Below are 18,696 nucleotides of genomic sequence, written 5' to 3'. Positions count from 1 at the left end.
CTCAGGGACCTTCAATGAGTGATTTCCCAGTTTAACCAGTCCTGTAGGTCTGTGGCTGTGGTCTGTATCTTCTTGGTGCCAAGAGTGACAAGACTGATTCCACAGTGATGAAATTGGGTCATGAATTCTCTAAGGTTCAAAGAGTTTCCTGAAGTGTGTGCAGGGAAATACTATTTGTATAAGATGTGCGATGATTGCAGTGACACAATTTATTGACAAGGCTTTAGAAAGTTATCTGAGAAGCTCAAGTGTGTCGGCTTTGATGTGACATGGAGTTGTCCGGATGGTCTAGAAGGTATAATTTTCCCAAGAAATTGCAAGATACATGTGCATATACATGTAGTTTTCAAAAAATGAAATCCTGTAGCTCAAACCAGGGCTCAAATGTGACAGTAAATGTTGTTAATCCCTCACAGCACAATTCGCTGAGGGATTTCAGAACTGGTGCACTGCCAGGCTTCTGACATGCCCTTAAATATTAGAAGAAACATCATGGGTGTGGGTGTCGAAATCTTCCAGCAAAACAATGAAATTTTAATTCCAACCACTCCTGAGGAAGAAAATCCGCTGTAATAGGATTTGATGACACCAGATTGTTTCCTCATATTAGGGAGAGTAATGATATGAGTGACAATATCTTGCCAGACTGTGGAACAACAAAGTGAGATGGATGAAATATTGATTGCGTGTGTCTGCTGTTATTTACCATAATGTGTAGTAAGGCCTAACCAATGTTACCAAAATAACAACACCTAGAACTTCTCACAAAGCAAAGTAAAATCTGATAGAATTTGAAATCAAGTTAGTTTAATATATGCAATCCCTGGAAATGACCTTCAAATAATTAAATGCATAAAATGCCTCTATCAAAAGTAGAAGAAGCAAATAAAACACTTGAAAATTCCAACCTCATCTTCTCTGGTAAAGTGACTACAGTGAGGTAGAGTAACACACTAAGAAGCATAGCACATTGCTGAGTACCACCGGAGAGAGGAGAGCGATCACTTTGACTACTTACTGTAAATGTTCCATCCATTAGAGGGGCAGAAATTTAATAAATATGCTAATATGTTACAGTCTACAAGGCTGGTTGGCAGCACATTTTCAACCTACTGAGAAACACTGAAAAAAAATCATTGAGCTGTATTCATGGCTAGGCATTTCGAAACAAGAACATCACTTATCACAGGCTCCTTCACCCTGGAGAAAAGTGTTTGTTTGAGTTGTCATAATGAAAAGTTAATCAAGTGAGATAATTGAATGTTGTTAGGAGACTGGGTGGGGAAGGTGCATCGTTGACATTGTTTATTTTTCAGAGGCTTTAACATAAGAAAATAAAGATCAATGTGTACTAATGTCTTCTGCATTATTATTAGTATAAGAATGTAAAAGTCAGACTACTAGAAAAAGCCATTAAGGTATGTGTTTGCCAAAGAAGATGAACCGGGGGACAGTGCTGTCTCACTTCCATGTTGGTAATGAGATTTTTTTCTGTTTCTTTTCAGCCAAATCAGTGAGAAGGCAACTATAATTCAAATCCCCAAACAGCTTAAATCAGTGCGTTCTCCGCAGAGGGCAAACACATTGCCTTTGACAAGTTGTGCTATGAGATGGAAATCATTGCTGCATAAAAGTCCAGATTACCCTTACGTGGCAGAAATAGATCCATATATTTTGGAATCAAATACATTAGCAAGCCTGTCAAAGCAGAGTGCTGGGAGAGGCAGCCGCACCTCATCTTTGTAGCATTCAGCACCATTCAGAGGATTATTTTTGCTGGTGATTTTCTGTGGCAGTGAGTGAGACACTGAAAGTCCAATCATACATTTAATCACAGCCAACTATACTCTAGAAAGGAATTTGTCACAACCATTGTACCTTCGTCTTTCCTTTCTGTGTCATAAACCTTTGCAGATCAGGGCCAATATAGATCCTGTATATAATATCTTATTCTCAATATGTACGAGTAAACAAATATAAAGTCTTCACTTTTAACACTTTGAGTGTCAGAATACACCCAAACATAAAAAGAAAGATTAGGGCTTTGGGGAAGACCACTAACTTGTATCTAACTTGAGATGCACTCCCACCTGTGTTGGTTACTGCAAATGAACAGCTGAATGTGTGTTTAACCCTGTCAGTTTCAAGAAAAAAGGTGTGTTTTTATACCAAGTCCTTTTTTTGCCAAATAGGGATATGCAGCACAGTTTCTTTTTCAGGAAAAACAGGGCTATTTGAAAATGAAAACCAGATGTGAATTGTTGCAGGATGGATTACACTGTATACTGTACATTGATTCTTAAGGTGTCACATATGATACCTCGTTACAAAGTAATCGAACTGATCAGAGAAATCTCCCAGGTTTTTGGTGTGACTGAAGCTTTGGGGATGAATTTTTCTGCCCAACATTGCAATTAAAATTTAAATTACAATTCTGTTCTACAAATTTACAGGCCTTTATCGGTGGTCCCTAAACAAAAGACATCATCACCAATTTATCTTAAGCATAATCTGATAAAATAATGAAGTTTCTTGTTGTTGAGGTACTCCTGGAATTCTCTCTCTTCTACATCTTTAAACCAATTTAGCACATATTCATTTAAATATGATAGTAGTAATTGGCATTACATAATATGTAATTATGTAATATTATAATTATGTAATTTAAAAGTGGAATTGCAACACCTGCATTGTTGGCTGCAATAGCTGGCAAATCCTGTCTGACAATATTTTGATATTGGACAACACCTGATGATTGTATGGACAGCTCTGCAGCTGTAGTCATTATGGATGGTTAATTATGTAAGTTATAATTAAAATTACAGATCTTGTTATTTGGAAGGTAGGCTCTTTCCAAATCACAATTTTTACTCAAGTTTTACTCCAGTCAAACTAGGTCACTAAACTTTTTGACTCCAGAGAGGTAAAGGGTCAGTATCTGGAATATAATTTTACAAGTGATTTACAAGTGTCAAACCAGTATATAATATATGCTCCTACTTCCAATAGTAGTAGTGAACGCTTTACAAACTCTTGCACCACTTCAGGTGTGCAAAAAAAACAAACCTGCTATGTGTACATTACTTGGATCACCTGACAATACACAGGGAAGAGTTACAACCAAGCACTGCAGTTGATTTAGCTCAGAGCCCAGTCCAGTGGTGAGTTGATTGATGCAGCAATTGGTTCAGTTGTAAGCTTGGCTTAAAAAGTGGGACTGATAAGATTCAAATCCACACTTTTTAAGCACATGAAGAGAAATGCAGTTCACTCAGGCAACTAATGTGAAGCTAATGTACAGAATAGATATTGAACAGTTTATGCAGAACACTGATCCATTTTTTCCAGAGAGGAAACACTTAGTACTTAGCTTGTTACAAAAAGAGAGGCGGGAGATCGGGGAAAAACAAACTTCCCCACTGGGGGAAAACCTAAGAATCGAAGCCTACAGGGGGATGAAACTGAATAGTGAGCACCATCCATAACTGTGGCAGCTATGGCTGTGTAGTGAGCACTGAATGAACACATGCCTGACAGCTTAAACAGAACGGTGTAATCAAGTAGGGCTCTGGATATGTGTATACAGTATGTGAGTCAAGTCACAGTCACACTGTGATTCGTCTGAACTAACCTAAAAGGCCTCACTCTTTTCATGCTGGAAGGTTAACAACACATAAATTATCTCTTGTGTGCTGTTTTTGATATTCAAATTGACCTGTTTTCTGTGTGGGAAGGATTTTTTCTGCTCCAAACTTCATCAACAAATTATGGTTTTGCAGTAAATGTCAAGTAATCATGAGCTATTATTAAATAAGGTTAATTATGATGACTGACTTATACTGATGACATCAGTATAAGTAAAGGACATTGTGAACTTTCTGTTGTTTTCATATTAGCAGTTACATTTATATTACTGCTCACCCAATTTTGTTATTTTAATTAAATATTCACTCAAAAGTAGTAAGATAACTGCATGTTAGTAACTGCACACAGTATTAACTGCAATACAAAATCAATATCCAAAATGCCTGTTGATTAAGGTTTTGTCTTTCCAATGAAAACTAAGGCAGCTAAAACAGAAAAAATAGAAACAGCTGTGTAGGAGGCTTAAAACTGGGTGAGGAACAACCAAACTCTACTATCAAGGTGAGGTTGTGGAAGACCGCTTCATGTCACAGGTCATCATGGCAAGACTGAGCACAGCAACAAGACACAAGGTAGTTATACTGCATCAGCAATGTCTCCCAGGCAAAGATTCCAAAGCAGACTGGCGTTTCAAGATGTGCTGTTCAAGCTCTTTTGAAGAAGCACAAAGAAACGTGCAATGTTGAGAACCGTAGACACAGTGGTCGGCCAAGGAAACTTAGTGCAGCAGATAAAAGACACATTCTGCTTAATTCCCTGTCCAGCAATGACATCAGCTCAGAACTAGCAGAAACCAGTGGGACCAGATACACCCATCTACTGTATGGAGAAGTCTGGCCAGAAGTCTTCATGGAAGAATTGCAGCCAAAAAGTCAAATCTTCGGCAGGGAAACGTTGGCCAAGCAACTCAACTATGCACGAAAACAAAGGAACTGGGGTGCAGAAAAATGGCAGCAGGTGCTCTGGACTGATGAGTCAAAATTGTAAATATTTGGCTCTAAGAGAAGGCAGTTTGTTCACCGCAGGGCTGGAGAGCGATACAATGATGAGTGTCTGCAGGCAACAGTGCAGCATGGTGGAGGTTCTTTGCAGGTTTGGGGCTGCATTTCTGCAAATGGAGTTGGAGATTTGATCAGGATTAATGATATATATATATATATATATATATATATATATATATATATATATATATATGAATGAATATATATATATATATATATATATATATATATATATATATATATATAGAGAGAGAGAGAGAGAGAGAGAGAGATATCTATATATATATATCATTAATCCTGATCAAATGTGAATATTGTAGTGTGAATATTGTGCCAATATTCACACTGACATGAAAACTGAGTCATGCAACGATGATGTGTTTTATCACCTCCATCTGATTCATAAAACTTAGAGCTGATGATCTTTCTGGGCACTCACACACAAAAGGCTGTACTTACTCTTAGCAATGACACAGTATGGACAGAAAAGTGCCAATTATGATACATTGGTGTCAGTATACAAGGAATTAAAGCCAATATGTAGAACCTTTAATTATTATATTATTTCATTTCATTTGGATTTGTTTTGATTGTTCACTGTGTGGGACTGCCCTAAAGATAACATATGACGTCTGAAGCTGAATTGTGTTGACTTAAGTCCTCCCCAATGCAAGCAGTAGAGACTTCGGAGATCCCATGGCACAGCCATGAACATGCGATTAAGAATGAGCAAGTTTCCTGAAGGTGAACGAAAAGAATTTGGTGGTTTTCCATCTGGGCACCTTCATATCAAGGCCTCTCGGGATGTTCAGCATGTATATTCATAGGAGGTGGGCAGGAAAGGGAGGGAAAAAAGTTTTTTAAGAGACCCAGCTGGTTGCCTAAAACTTCTCTTTGGTGACCTCAATTTCTCTCACTTCCCAATGAGTTGGTCTGTCCAAGTGGGACTAAGCACACTGTACATTATGTGTCCCTGAGTGAACTTAAGCAGAGGGTTCGTGCCACACAAACTCAGAGACCATAATATGTTATATTTAACACGAAATCAAAAAATGTGTAGAAAGAACATGTCCATATTTGCTACTAGACTTGTTTCTTACTTGAAAAAGTAATAAACCAGAAAGTAAATCTTTCTACAGCTTTGGGCATGGAATAAGCTGACTGCAGCGTTGCAAAAGGTGGGTTATTAGCATCCAAATCACACATTTTGTGTGCAGATCACAGGTTTAAGGCAGTGGAACCCACAGTGGAACCAATGGCAGTAATGTAAAGGCCAGACAATCAAGATGAGGCCTTAAGAGTAAAACATACTGTTGATAAATCAGCCTATAGCCATTTGCAAGGTCATGAAACAACACTTAAATCTGATATAAATGTAACGTTTTCTACATAGTTTTAAATAAGATTATTGTACATAGTGACTACTTCAATGATATAGAAAGTTGCCCTTACTGTAAATGTGCAGGAGATCTTTGTTTGGTGGTTGTGGGCTGATGCCTACACAGCGCACATGCTTATGGATTTACATGTGACTCAAGTGTGCTTCTATCCTTCATTTAATTCTTGGTATTTTAAGTTAGAGAGGAAAATAACATTTATAAGAGGAGTATAGAGGTCTTCAAACCGTAGTCTTATGTCTTAAATTTTAAAGTTAGAATTCACACATGTATCATACCAACGAGTAACCGTTGTAGCATTCAGAGGATCTTTGGCTTTACAGAACTTAGAAAAGCACAAAAACCTTTAGTCTGAAAAGGCTATTCAGTCGCTTATTTGTCACCAGAAACACCAAATGAATTCTATTTCTGAATTGTATTATTAGGCCTTTCAGATATATTCATAAGGTTGACTTGTAAAGAAAAAGAAGGTAAATTATTCCCTTTTTTTTTTCTTTGCTCTGTCTGTGTCTTTCACAACTTGCAAGGTGCACTGACTTTGACTGACTGACTGACTGACTTTACTCTTGGAGGAGGTTCCAGAAAGTCATTTTTGTGCTCCAAAAAGGAAATTATTGAAAAGAGCAGAATTCCATTCCATAATCTATCTTCCCAAATTTCTTTCACTTTCTCTGGGAGACTAGGCCTAATGGCTCAAACTAAGATGGGAGATATCTGAGTCTGCAAAAAGTGCCTGCGTGTTCTACCAGGGCAGACTGGTCGCGTTTTGCATTTTCATTAAACCTGACATGACATGAACACTGTATTTTTACCAGGTTTGAAGACCTCTTATTCTGCTTTACTGTTTAGTTGGATGTACAGACTTTAAAGTATTAACCCTGATGACTATTTTGTAGTGCAGGCAGATCGGGAAGTGAAGTGCAGAGCAAGGTATCAAGTGTATGCAGTCACATTACAGTTTCTCTGAACCTCAGGTCTTCATGCATCCTTAACAAGGTTGTATAAAAACATCATTTACCCTAGGCACATCTAAATGCACATTTACAATTAAATGGCTATTTTCAAAAACAAAACAGACATGTTGCATATTGTAACGATGTCTTCCCACTTCAATCAATACTGATTTAATTCCATTTTCTTGTCCCAGGCAATCTACCAAGTAAATTAATCAGTGCAAGCAATAATGTAGGGACTGAAACACTGGAGCAAGACTTTTCTGCTCCGTGCCAACAAATAGGGTTTAGGACTCTTCACAGCTGTGAATCAGAGGCTACCATATCCTTCCACCTAGCACTCACACAGAGATAAAGCCCAGCGTGACTTTAACTGTCTTACAGGTCAGCAAAGGTTGTGATTTCTGCTAGACAGGGGCCACTGTTGTGCCAAGACTGCAGCAATTATGAGGCAGACGCTGCTTCATCACAGAAGCCAGGTGTCCATAGCAGCTTGGTTTAGTTGCGAGCAACAACAAAAACTTGTGTACAACACAACACCTGGTGCTACTGTCCCACTGTGTCTCCTGTCTGCTCTGACAGGAAGGATGATGAGAAGTCACCTTGGCAACCAGTTTAACCACAAAAGTTAGAAAGTGCCAGATCAAGCCATGAATTAGTACTTATATTATCAGCCACCATGCAAGCAAGAGTTGAATCTAAGTGTTACAAAGAATAGATTAATCTGTACATCTAAGTGAACGTGAAAATGATCTTTAAACTATAATCAACACAAAGTACACTTAAGCAAAAGCACTTTTACAGGGGATTAAAGTAAAGCATTTTCCACATCTGTATATTTTACAAATGTAACACAGACCTTAAGAGTAAAACACATGTCTTAATAATCCAAATAAAATGAACATAATCTGATTAATTAACATAGTAATGAGAATACTTATTAATTTATGTATTCTAAACCCAAGGCAAAAAGAATGAGGATATGGGAGTGCAATTACTCTTACCTCGACAGTGAACTCCTTCATCATAGCCATCTTCACAGTCTCTAGCCCCATTGCAGAGTTTATTGAAATGAATACATTTTTTTGTCCCGATACACTGAATGTGATTGAGAGGACATTTGATCACCACCTCTTGGGCACCTACAAAGGAGAAAAAGCAAAGTTTCAAAAAGCTGTGTCTACATTTATACAACCATTAATAATTCATGTACTGTATCAGTTTACTGCAAAGTCAAATGAGCTTTAACAATATTTTTTCAGCATATGGAGTAGCACTTAGTGAGAGACTGAAGACCATATGTGAAATAAATTAGCATATTTCATTGTCATTATCATTTGTATTTTTTTGCAGGTAAACAAAATGTTTTTGAGTGCCTCCTCAAAGTGCTGATACTTCAAGACCGCTTTTATAGGAGGAGGAAGAACCTATGCATATGCAAATGTATTTATACTTCACAGCATTGTTCTTTACACACAACAGATGTTCGCCACACTGCTTTGCAGCCGCACTGGTGAAGTCCTGTAACAAACTGCCCGACTCTCTCTGCCAGCCAGGCAAACAGCGGAGAGCAGCTGTTTAAGGATTCATGAGGCACATAGGTGACCCTCATTCATGTGGCAGCCACAAGAGCACATAAAACACAGCTGACCAGTGCACCACCACTGTAAATGTGTCACATCTCCACCTTAACTACACTGATATCAATTACCAATGTGCCGGTGCAGCCACTTAATGGGATGATTTATCACCAACGTGAAGGGATCTGCAACAATCCCTGGAGTTCTCCCGACCGTAGGAACTCACATTTAGGCACACTTGGACCATCTTGACTGGGCGGTCACTTATTCAAGGCATCCATTTCTACTTTGTAATGTAAAAGACGGCATAATTAATGCGGCTGTTACAAAGAGGGCTGCCATCCCCTGTTGATTTACAGAGAGAGCATGTGGACAAGTAGGTGCGCTTTAGTATTGACATAATAATGACTCACATTTCTTTCTCCTCCCCAGCATTTCTATTGCCTTAAAAGGGAAGCAGGGGATCTTTTGTGGCCATCTCTTCAAGTGATTCACACTATTTTTTTATGCCATATTTAGGTAGGTCAAATATAAGTGACCTTGTCTTTGAGAGTTCATATTTCATACATGAGCCAACTGGCAGCTTCATCTGCTGGGCTCCGAAATGTGTTTAAAGCATCTCTTTTCATTTATCTCCCAGCTCCTTTCAGGGTGGACTCAGAATTCATGTGCCAAAATGTGTTTGTAAATCCATCATACCATACAGTATATGTTAAAACATACATATTCTATACTGCTTAAATCATTACTTACTATACACTGAGGATTCCACTGTCAAAATAGTGCCAGTGGTCTTGAAAAGGCTAAGTGTGTATACTGTATTTACACACTTGACTTTTTTAAATGCTAACATTTCCTAAATTTCACACATTTGAATGATCAAACTCAAATAAGTGGTAGATCCATGTGTTTAACCGTCATACTTTTCAAAGTACAATAAAATAAAAGTTTCACTCCCTCGAGGGACACACTGTCATGTCAGAACATTCAACCCAGTGCCACACCACAGCACATGTCCATTTGGCAAATGTACTATTTAACACACAGCTGTAAGGGTCTCTGACAACGTAACAGTGTTGTCAGCCTCTCCCCTTGCTTTCGCGCCACATGGGTTCTAATCTAATGTGATAAGGGGAGGGATGGCGTATGAATATTCAGTGGCTCTGATCTGCCATGCAGGGGTACACAGATGGTCTCTCAACGGCTGAGGTGCTCAGAATTCCTGTGTCAATTCCCAATCTACTGTACTATGTTGGATGATCCCTCAAAGCCGTATATGCAGGATAGTACACTATGCTATGTAGCACATCCTCTGACAGCTATACTGGCACATTTCCTAAGCTTTCCCATTCCAAGGTGCTGAATGATGCTTAAATCCAACATACTGCATACTGTATGTGCCTCATCACTTCACGTAAGATCCTCTTAAGCAATCCACAGTACAGAGATACAGTTTGACCGCACCTGCAGTCTCTTTTACAAGAAAAACATCCAGTAAAAGAAATAAGTAAATTAAACAAAAAATGCACAAGTTACTCCCTAAATGCTATTAGTGATGATGAGCTATAATGAGCATTTTCAATAGCAAATAAATACACTATTACTGCTGCCCTTTGTGTTGCATTGAAGGGTCAGACATTTCATAACTGCATTTCTAGTTTTTTTCTAGAACAAATGTGATGACAACCTTGTAAAAAACATTCTAACCTATGTGTATGTATATTTAGTTAAAGCTACTAAGAACAGACTTTTTTATGTATAAACATCGTATGCCAGATTATTTTGATGGCGTGGGTTTTTATTTGTAGAAAAATTGGACAATCTCAGTGAAAAGTGGTGCACTTTACATGTTGCTCCTAGTTATCTCAGCATGTAATTGGTCAGATCAGAGAGGGAAAAATACATGAACTTGCACTGCTGTTCACCACAATATCTTTTTACAATACCAACAGGTTTGTGCCAAAAGTCAGAGATTTTCCATTTCTACACATAATGGCTTTGATTTGAAATCTAATCTAAATATTATATAATGGGCATTTTTCACAGTAAACACTTTTACCTGTTACAGTGGGACAAAAAAAAACCCATTAACAATGGCTCTGTTCCATCCAAGTAAGCAATATGAAAGTGAGCCAGCATGCACAGCGTCAAGACCCTGAAACTCAAGAAGCTAAATATAGTTCGGCCATCATTAATTTTATTATTCAGTCCAACGCCTTTCCTGCGGTCTTTCGTGAAAGAGTCCGATAGACATGGGTAATTTTTTCGTTTTAACCATTTAGAAAAATTTAGAGGAGGCAGAAATGAAGACAAAGTTATGGGATTTTGTAAAACAAAAGCAGGTTTGCTCATGGAGGCTTATACTGAGTTGAAATGTAAGGAGAGAGAGAGAGATAGAGAGATAGATAGAAAGAAAAAAAACTATTAAAACAGATAGCTGTGGTCGGTCCCTGTTGTATTGGGCAATTCCTGATGCATAAATCTCCAATTATTTTAGATGAAAACTGCACAGTCCCACTAATGGTTTGATAAATGAATAATGTCCAGAGATGAAATGGGCAAGCACACTTAAATACCAGTTTAATCATAACACCATGAGTAGAAGGCAAATATTCCCCTGGTAAGGTGAAAAAAAACACGATGGTATGATATGCTTATTCAGGTGAAGCGGAAAACATTTACGTTCAGCATCAATATTTATTAATGTCTTATTTTACATTAACACAACTATAAATTAAATAAAACATTCTAATCTAGTCTAAATACTGCACATATATTACTGGCATGGCTGCGAGCAAAGCCATATTTGTGTTATAGCTGAAGTAAATATGAGCTTCAAAAGGTAGTTTGTAACAATTCTAAGAAGTGACTGCTGTGCAGCAGGTCAGCTTTAAGGAGGAACGCTGATCACACCTCAGCCACGGTTTAGTCTGATCCAAGATGCATAATGTTAAATGCCAGCATTGGCATGCCAACACAATGACAAAGGTAACATATGGATGATGCTAACCAGGTTGAATCTTTTTCCATTGTTGATGGACAGTTGTCTTGCCATTACCATTAGGAAAAACTCTACAACTTTGGGCCCTACAGGTGTGAGTGCTCTACCTGGTAATGCTAGGTAGAGAAGCAAACTTTTGTTCATTATGCTCAACCCTTTTACATTGTGGGTTTAATGAACACTGCAGGCTGTAGAGGCCGCTAGCAATACTTTAGATTTAAGAACATGTTAATTAAAAATCACGCTGCTTTTTGCTTTGAGTAGTGAATGAGGAGGAATGAGCTGGGCCAAACTAATACCTCTATTAAATGTAAAATAAGAGGCTTCTAGAGGGGAAATTTCAGCCGCTATGATCATTATGATAATCATGTTAATCTGAGGCACTGCCAGTTTGTGTGGAATAATGAATTCCTAAAAGAAAATAACACAACCTATCAGCAGGGGAAGCTCATTGAACTTCTGTGTACAGTAGAGGGATTTATCATATCCCTAAGAAATATTAGAAAGATTTAATTTTCTTAATTTATGGTTAAAGTTGATGATCAAAGTAACATCCCGATGCAACACCAACGCTTCCAATAATGGCTTTATAACAGTAACAGGCTCTTTTGTGGTGAATCCAATAATTACAGTGACATTAGTTACTGTTTGCACTCCATTTGACACCCTAATCTAGGCATAACATAACCCCAGCATAAGCATGATGACAGTGCGAAATCAGTTTGGCGAATCTCAACCTAAGCCCTGAGCACTGTGCTCTGGGGCAGCTACTTTACCTGTACAGTATGCCAGTTATGGCTAACCTTTTGACATACTGCCTTATATGCTATAATAAATTCACTTGAGTAGGCAGTAAAGAATATATATTTTTCCCTTTCACAGCAGTGCAGAGGAATAAAAGTTACACAATCAGAGTTACATATGCATAATCTAAAAGTTGAACAGCATATTAAAACCAGTGTCATTCATACACTTTTCTTTAATAAGATGAACATTATTAACTGGCAGAAGAGGTGCAATGTTGTTAAAATTAACCTCTGGGCTCCTGAACTGTGCCACTGGTGTGGAAGAATAACTATGAAGTGTAAAAGGCATGAATATTTCAGTTATTCTTGTTTGCTTCTTTCTGTGTTTATTTGTGAGAAGCATCGAGAACTTTTCACCTTTGCATGTTGATTGTCTGTGGTGAAGTCATTATTGTTATCATGCTTAAAGCTTGATCATGTTTGGATTATAAGATGTCTCTGTGATGCTGTGACTTAACTTGGATAACAGAGGCAGGGGGGATGAAATAAATGTGACTGTCATGTAACAGCACTGCTAGTGAACCATTTTCCTCATATCTCAGCTTGACTGAGTACAAAACATGGGCTGTTTATACCCTCCATTCATATCTAAAAAGCAACCTAAATTTGGACAAATTCTGGACGTGTGGATTTATCTTGCTGCTTGTCATGAACAACGTGCCTCATCCAAAGTGGCTGAGACTTCCACCAGCTCCATGGCAACAAAGTGAAATGCTAAAATGCACATAGATAAAGTGCAATAGGGTAAACAAGATTGGATTTTAATAACTTATGACACATTTCAGCGATTGCAAATTACAGCAATGTTCTTCTTTAACAGTAGAGGGCACACTAGTCGTAAGACAAAGGGCTCTTTAAAAGAACAATTTTCCTGTGTGACCTTTACATCCTTGGCATTTGAAATGATGCACTGAAACAAAAAGAGCTTATTTTGCTGTACTGGTTTGACCCTGGACATAAAGACAGTGGAAGAAACAAACTTATTACTTACTTACGATATGGTACGATGTGGATGCCAATGATGAATGATTATCTGTACGTCTTAGTTCCTCCCTACCCAGCATCAACAGGTCAATGAGCAATCATGTGAGTCCTTACTAATCACATGGAGCTGCTGAGAAGTAGCCAAAAGCCAAAAAGCACAGTATGAACTCGTCAGCTAACAAAACACATGCTGGCATGCTGAGGCCAAACTGACTTGAATCCCTTGGTTAACTTTCCTGTAACAACAATGGTTAAGCAGACAGCCCACAGTTTGGAGGTATTTACTGACAATCTAGTTTAGCCCTTGTGACTGCATGCAACAAAGTGTAACTGTAGGGTTTACACACCCTCCAAATCTGAACAAGCCCAGGTTATTCCTGAATGTGGCCTACCAGAGGGTAGAAAGCCCTATCAAAAGACACACCATGTTAATAAAACAAGGTCTGAGTTTCTGAAAGGAGCGATCTTCTTCTTTTAGCAGTAGTCGAGTGTCTTACCACATCTCAAGTCCAAAAGCTAACTACTTCCCTACTAGCTCTCAACTGAAACAGGGCCAAGATGAAAATCACACCCCCATCAAATTTCTTGTAACACAGTGAACAAGCCCCAGGCAACCCACTAAACTGATGAAATAATATAGCATGTGATCAGTAAATGTAATGTGATTAGTGAATTTCATATTTGAATCTTTACATTACTAAAACAAGATTAGTGTCATCAATTCAGAATCCAAACAAATGTGAAACGTAGTCACAGTCTCCCCTTCTGTTCCTGAGTTATGGTTTATGTTTATTTTCAACCTATCCCTTTAATTTCAGTCTCAATCACAAGGTGTCTTGTTGTATAACAGTTTCCATAAAGTCGCAACAAACTAGGTAAGGCTCGTTTTTAGCCTAGCTGAATGGGATTGTGATGTCAAACTAAGCATTTGCTGATGACTTGTAGCCCAGTTAAGGAGTGAGGAGTCAAATAACAGTCAATAAAAAAAATAGGTTTTTCAATTATCAATCACGGCAACCACGAGGGGTCATTCAGCATACAAGCATAAATGTGCTGAAAAAATATTGGGCTGATCAGTTTTGGGAGATTAGCAGACGACAGATAGACAGAGATAGAGAGAGAGAGAGAGAAAGAAAACCTCAATATTATTTGTTAAATTTTATGTGCACTGGGTGCAGTAACTGAGAGCAAAGTCACTAATATAATATGCACAGAGCCCCTCTGACACTCCATTTCCTATACGACAATAGCTTATTATTTGCTGCAAATTATGGTAAGTATTCTATCAAATCTATTTGAAAGAAAGGAAAAAGTTACTACTGTGCAGTGGAGTGAAGCCAGGTGTTCGCATCAACGACATCGCACCTCCACTGTGTAATAAAGACTCAATACATCCATCCACAGAGAGAAATGAGCAGCTTTGGGACAAACAACATAAAAACGCAATACAAAACAGCAAAAAGGCCAATTTATCATTATTTGCTAAACAGCAACATAATTAGCCAATAGAGACACTTTTGTGACCAACCATTATGCAAATGTTCAAATCTAATTGTTCTGAGGCCAGCTTCAAATGAATAATACATACAGTATACTCTAGTTAGAGAGGCTAAAACCAATATTCACTGAGAAGATCTCATTAGAAGTATAATACACAGTGTTGTATTTAATAGTAGCATTCTGTAATCAAAGAAAAAAGTGCACAATTTTGATACCGTCATCTCAATCTATTGTCACTGATGCAATGACTACACAAACCCACACACCATATTCGGTGTTGTAAGTTGATGGCTATTCAAAATTCTTCCTCCATGTAGCATTAGCTCTGGTTTGGTCGCTACCAGCTCCTGGAGGAAATATCGGGTTATTTAGATGCTTTGATCACAAGCTCAAGTCTCTGATGCTGTCTCTCTGCATTTTGGTGCTAAAACGCTGCATACAACCGAGAGGAACTGCGCAGTTGGATGATAATTCTTTGACCTCTGATACTAATGGCTGTACCTAAATCTCACCAAATCTTAACCACAGCTGTAGACAACAACCATAGAACCATAAGTGTCATTTCCTAAAGCAATGACAAACATTTAATTTAAATGATATTAATTTGCAATATTTTGTCTCCTGTATAAAAGTGGGTAATGGTATCTGAATAATAAAATCAAGCTTTGGCTACATCTGTGATCGAGGCAGAGATTTTGTACGAGTGTGACATTGCGAACTAACCATATGTCTATCAAATTACTACCAACAGTGGAAGAGCTCTTATATCCCTTGGCTTTGAATTCCGCCATAAAATTAAAATAGTTTCTGTGAAAAGCCTTGACCTTTGCCTTTATTTATATTTCACACTATGTAATGAGTTCCAGGGCCCAAATTGGTGTGCTGGCCTATAGTGTAAATCAATTGATCATGAGCAAGTAAATAAGTCTTTCTTTGGCTTGAAGGCATCTTTAATGAGGACCATGGTTAAAGTATAATACACACAGCGAGTGGGAGGACATGTATTTTTCTCTAAATATCCTCTGGCACTAACCCAGCTCCCTTGAAATAATCATTGGACTATGACCATGTTTATAGAGTGGCTATAAGAGAAGGCATTAGCTCATTCCTTTCACTATCTATTAGACTACCCATTATTTATGATAAATAAATAAATAAATAAAGGCCAATGTCACTGATTCAAGCTCATTAAGAGCCAAGTCCTGGCTACTGTGTGACTGGGAGATAAACAGCAGTCATCATAGTGATGTTACAGGGTATTATTCTCTTTGGGTGTCATGGTAAGACTGTGTCACTGTGTTTGCTCTGAGTTAAACCTCATATTGCTGTGATATTTGTTCTCCGCAGCAGCAGCACCAGCAGCAGCGAGATAATTTAGACTTTAGTACTTTAATGCCACACAGGCTCAATGACAGCAAGAATGTCAAGTTTTCAAATATGCTTTTTTTTTTCTTTGGTTCTTCAGGTGACAGGCTGGGATGCTGTCCTTTACAATACTCATACTAGGAGGGAATACAAAAGGGAAAATGTGTTAGTGCAGCTTAACTGTTGAGACGGGGGCTGTGAGAGCAAAGACAAAGCAGTAATGTGCTCCTCCCAGTGCATCACTTCTGACATGGATGAGGCACAGTGCGGGTGTGAGACTGTCACCAGGCAACAAAAATCATTCTCACACTAATGGTTTTGCCTAATAAAAATGTGTTAAACTGCAGAAACGGGGACAATGCGGGAAGCAGAGGACTGACTATAGGCAAATGATATGTTAAGGGCAAAGAAAATGACTTTTCTTTTATATGACGGCATTTTGACAGGTGAGACAGTCATAATCACACATTTAAATTATAAACTGCCTTCATGGGTATGAATGTTCCCAAGCACACAGACACACAAATACACACAATATTTGTTGTGTCTGTTCCCCGCCTACTGAAACTACTGGTAACAGATGGCACAAGCCTGAGGAAGTGTGCGTAAGTTCAGTTCCAAATGTTAAAGAGGGAGAGAGTCGGTAAGTTAAAAGTCTTATTTCAAAGCCTTATGGCTCTGAAAATAGCAAATTATAATACATACGAACAAGATGTGTGTGTGGCAGGCTAAATACATCGATAGCAAAGGACAATGTGATGCATTTGATCTCAAATCAAATCCAGGCGTCAGACGCAGGGCTGAGGAACCAAACATTATATCCAATTAACTTCCACTCCACTACCACTCACAGTCACATTAAATGTTGTAGGGATAGTCTGATGACAACATTTGCTGTGAGCTTTCTAATAACTTGGGCAGATTGTTTTAGCAGAAGACTGCATAGTGAAAGCATAACCATACAGATTTAGTGTTCTCATAGGTGGGTCTAACACTTTCAGTGAATAATTCTCACAATATGCAGAAATGATGCTTCAATATAAACAAGCTGCATTTGTAAAATGGCATGTTGTGGGGCTTTTTGATGAGTCAACAGAAGGGTTACATGTCAGCAGGGAGGGAGAGATGGAAAGGAAGGAAAATAAATGTTACATAATGCAAAAGGCCCTGTCCTTCAGCTCAATAACAAGGCGCTACGCTACATTACCTCCTAAACCTCCATTCTACTGGTGCAAATTCTCATGGGAAGCAGACACATTTGTGATACATTTATTTCAATATGGAACTTGCCAGATAAAATACCCTGCAGGATGTTGATAGGTAGCCCAAAATGCACTGACTATGGTTACTGCAGCTTCATCACAGACAGACAGATCAAATACTCTCGGCACTTCTAACCCCAGAGGGGCTTTGTCAGCTACTTTCAAATGTTTAAATGGTGATGTGAGTTTAACATGTAAGAAATGCACTTTAGTGAATCAGAATGAAGTTCATTGGTCGAGTACGGTTGGAAGAATCTTGCTGCGATTGTCAAAAGGACCCCACTGTGCCTACATGCAGAGCCAAGAAAAAATATTTAGAAAAACTAATATAAAACTGTTATGTGCCAACCTATTACCAAACAAGAACATTGATATTGAATAATTCTTCAAAACCCAAAATTCATGCTCTCAACAATAACTGTGCATGACAACAATGGTATGGTTGGGGTATGGACAGATCACGGTTTGGGCGGGGGTTACGAGGGGTAACGTAAGGAGTAGTTAACTAAAAGACTTTGTGTTTGCAGTTACAATCTCCAGTCCCCTGCATTATGTCTGATCACCCTGAGCTACACACATTAGGCCTTTCCATATGACACAGTGTGTAAAGCAGAGTTACTGCTCTGCAGCAGCAGTGAATACAGTATACACAGGCAAACAAATAAAGGGTACTGGACAATATGACCTAAAGTCTATATCATGATCAACTACTAAATATATCTGGCTATCTACCTTGTTGAATGCTACACCATGTTCACTAGCTAATTGCTAACTTCATTAGTCTGCTTTTTGCCACTAAGTGGGTAAAAATAATTAACTTAAGGATGCTAAATCACAGTGGAGAGTGGAAATCTACCTTACTTGTAATATGATGAAGGTCTAGCACTCCTTTGCTGTAAATACACAAGTATAAAACAAGTGACAAGACAAAACAGTGTAGTTAGATGTATTGAAACATTGACACATTGTGCAGATAAACAGAAACTGAACGTGTAAAGACAAGAACATTCATTTAAATGTCACCAGTTTTACAAACTGTGCCTATGACATGAAATTAGTATAAAGTCTTCATAAATAATGGCCTAGATGCCATGATTATTCTTGTAGCATCAACTGCACAAGAAGTCAGTAAGTAAAATATAGTCCGTAGTGTAACCATGAGATAAATGTGCTGCACCCTTGTGTTGGATCATCATTCTGCT

At 38.2% G+C, this 18,696-nt stretch overlaps 1 protein-coding gene across 1 annotated transcript in view; it reads right to left on the bottom strand.

The window, feature by feature from the left end:
- The window catches only part of lrp1bb (low density lipoprotein receptor-related protein 1Bb), a 226,081-nt gene that overhangs the window by 139,532 nt on the left and 67,853 nt on the right, over nt 1-18,696 (bottom strand). The window contains exon 3 of the mRNA XM_070837556.1: nt 8,001-8,138. Coding sequence (XP_070693657.1) covers nt 8,001-8,138 — 138 coding nt within the window. The remainder of the gene's footprint in view (nt 1-8,000; nt 8,139-18,696) is intronic.

This window comes from Pempheris klunzingeri, chromosome 10 (genome assembly GCF_042242105.1).
Source record: "Pempheris klunzingeri isolate RE-2024b chromosome 10, fPemKlu1.hap1, whole genome shotgun sequence".
NCBI classification, from domain to species: domain Eukaryota; kingdom Metazoa; phylum Chordata; class Actinopteri; order Acropomatiformes; family Pempheridae; genus Pempheris; species Pempheris klunzingeri.
The sequence above is the reverse complement of the archived record's forward strand: the minus strand, read 5'-3'. Positions and strand labels throughout refer to the sequence as shown.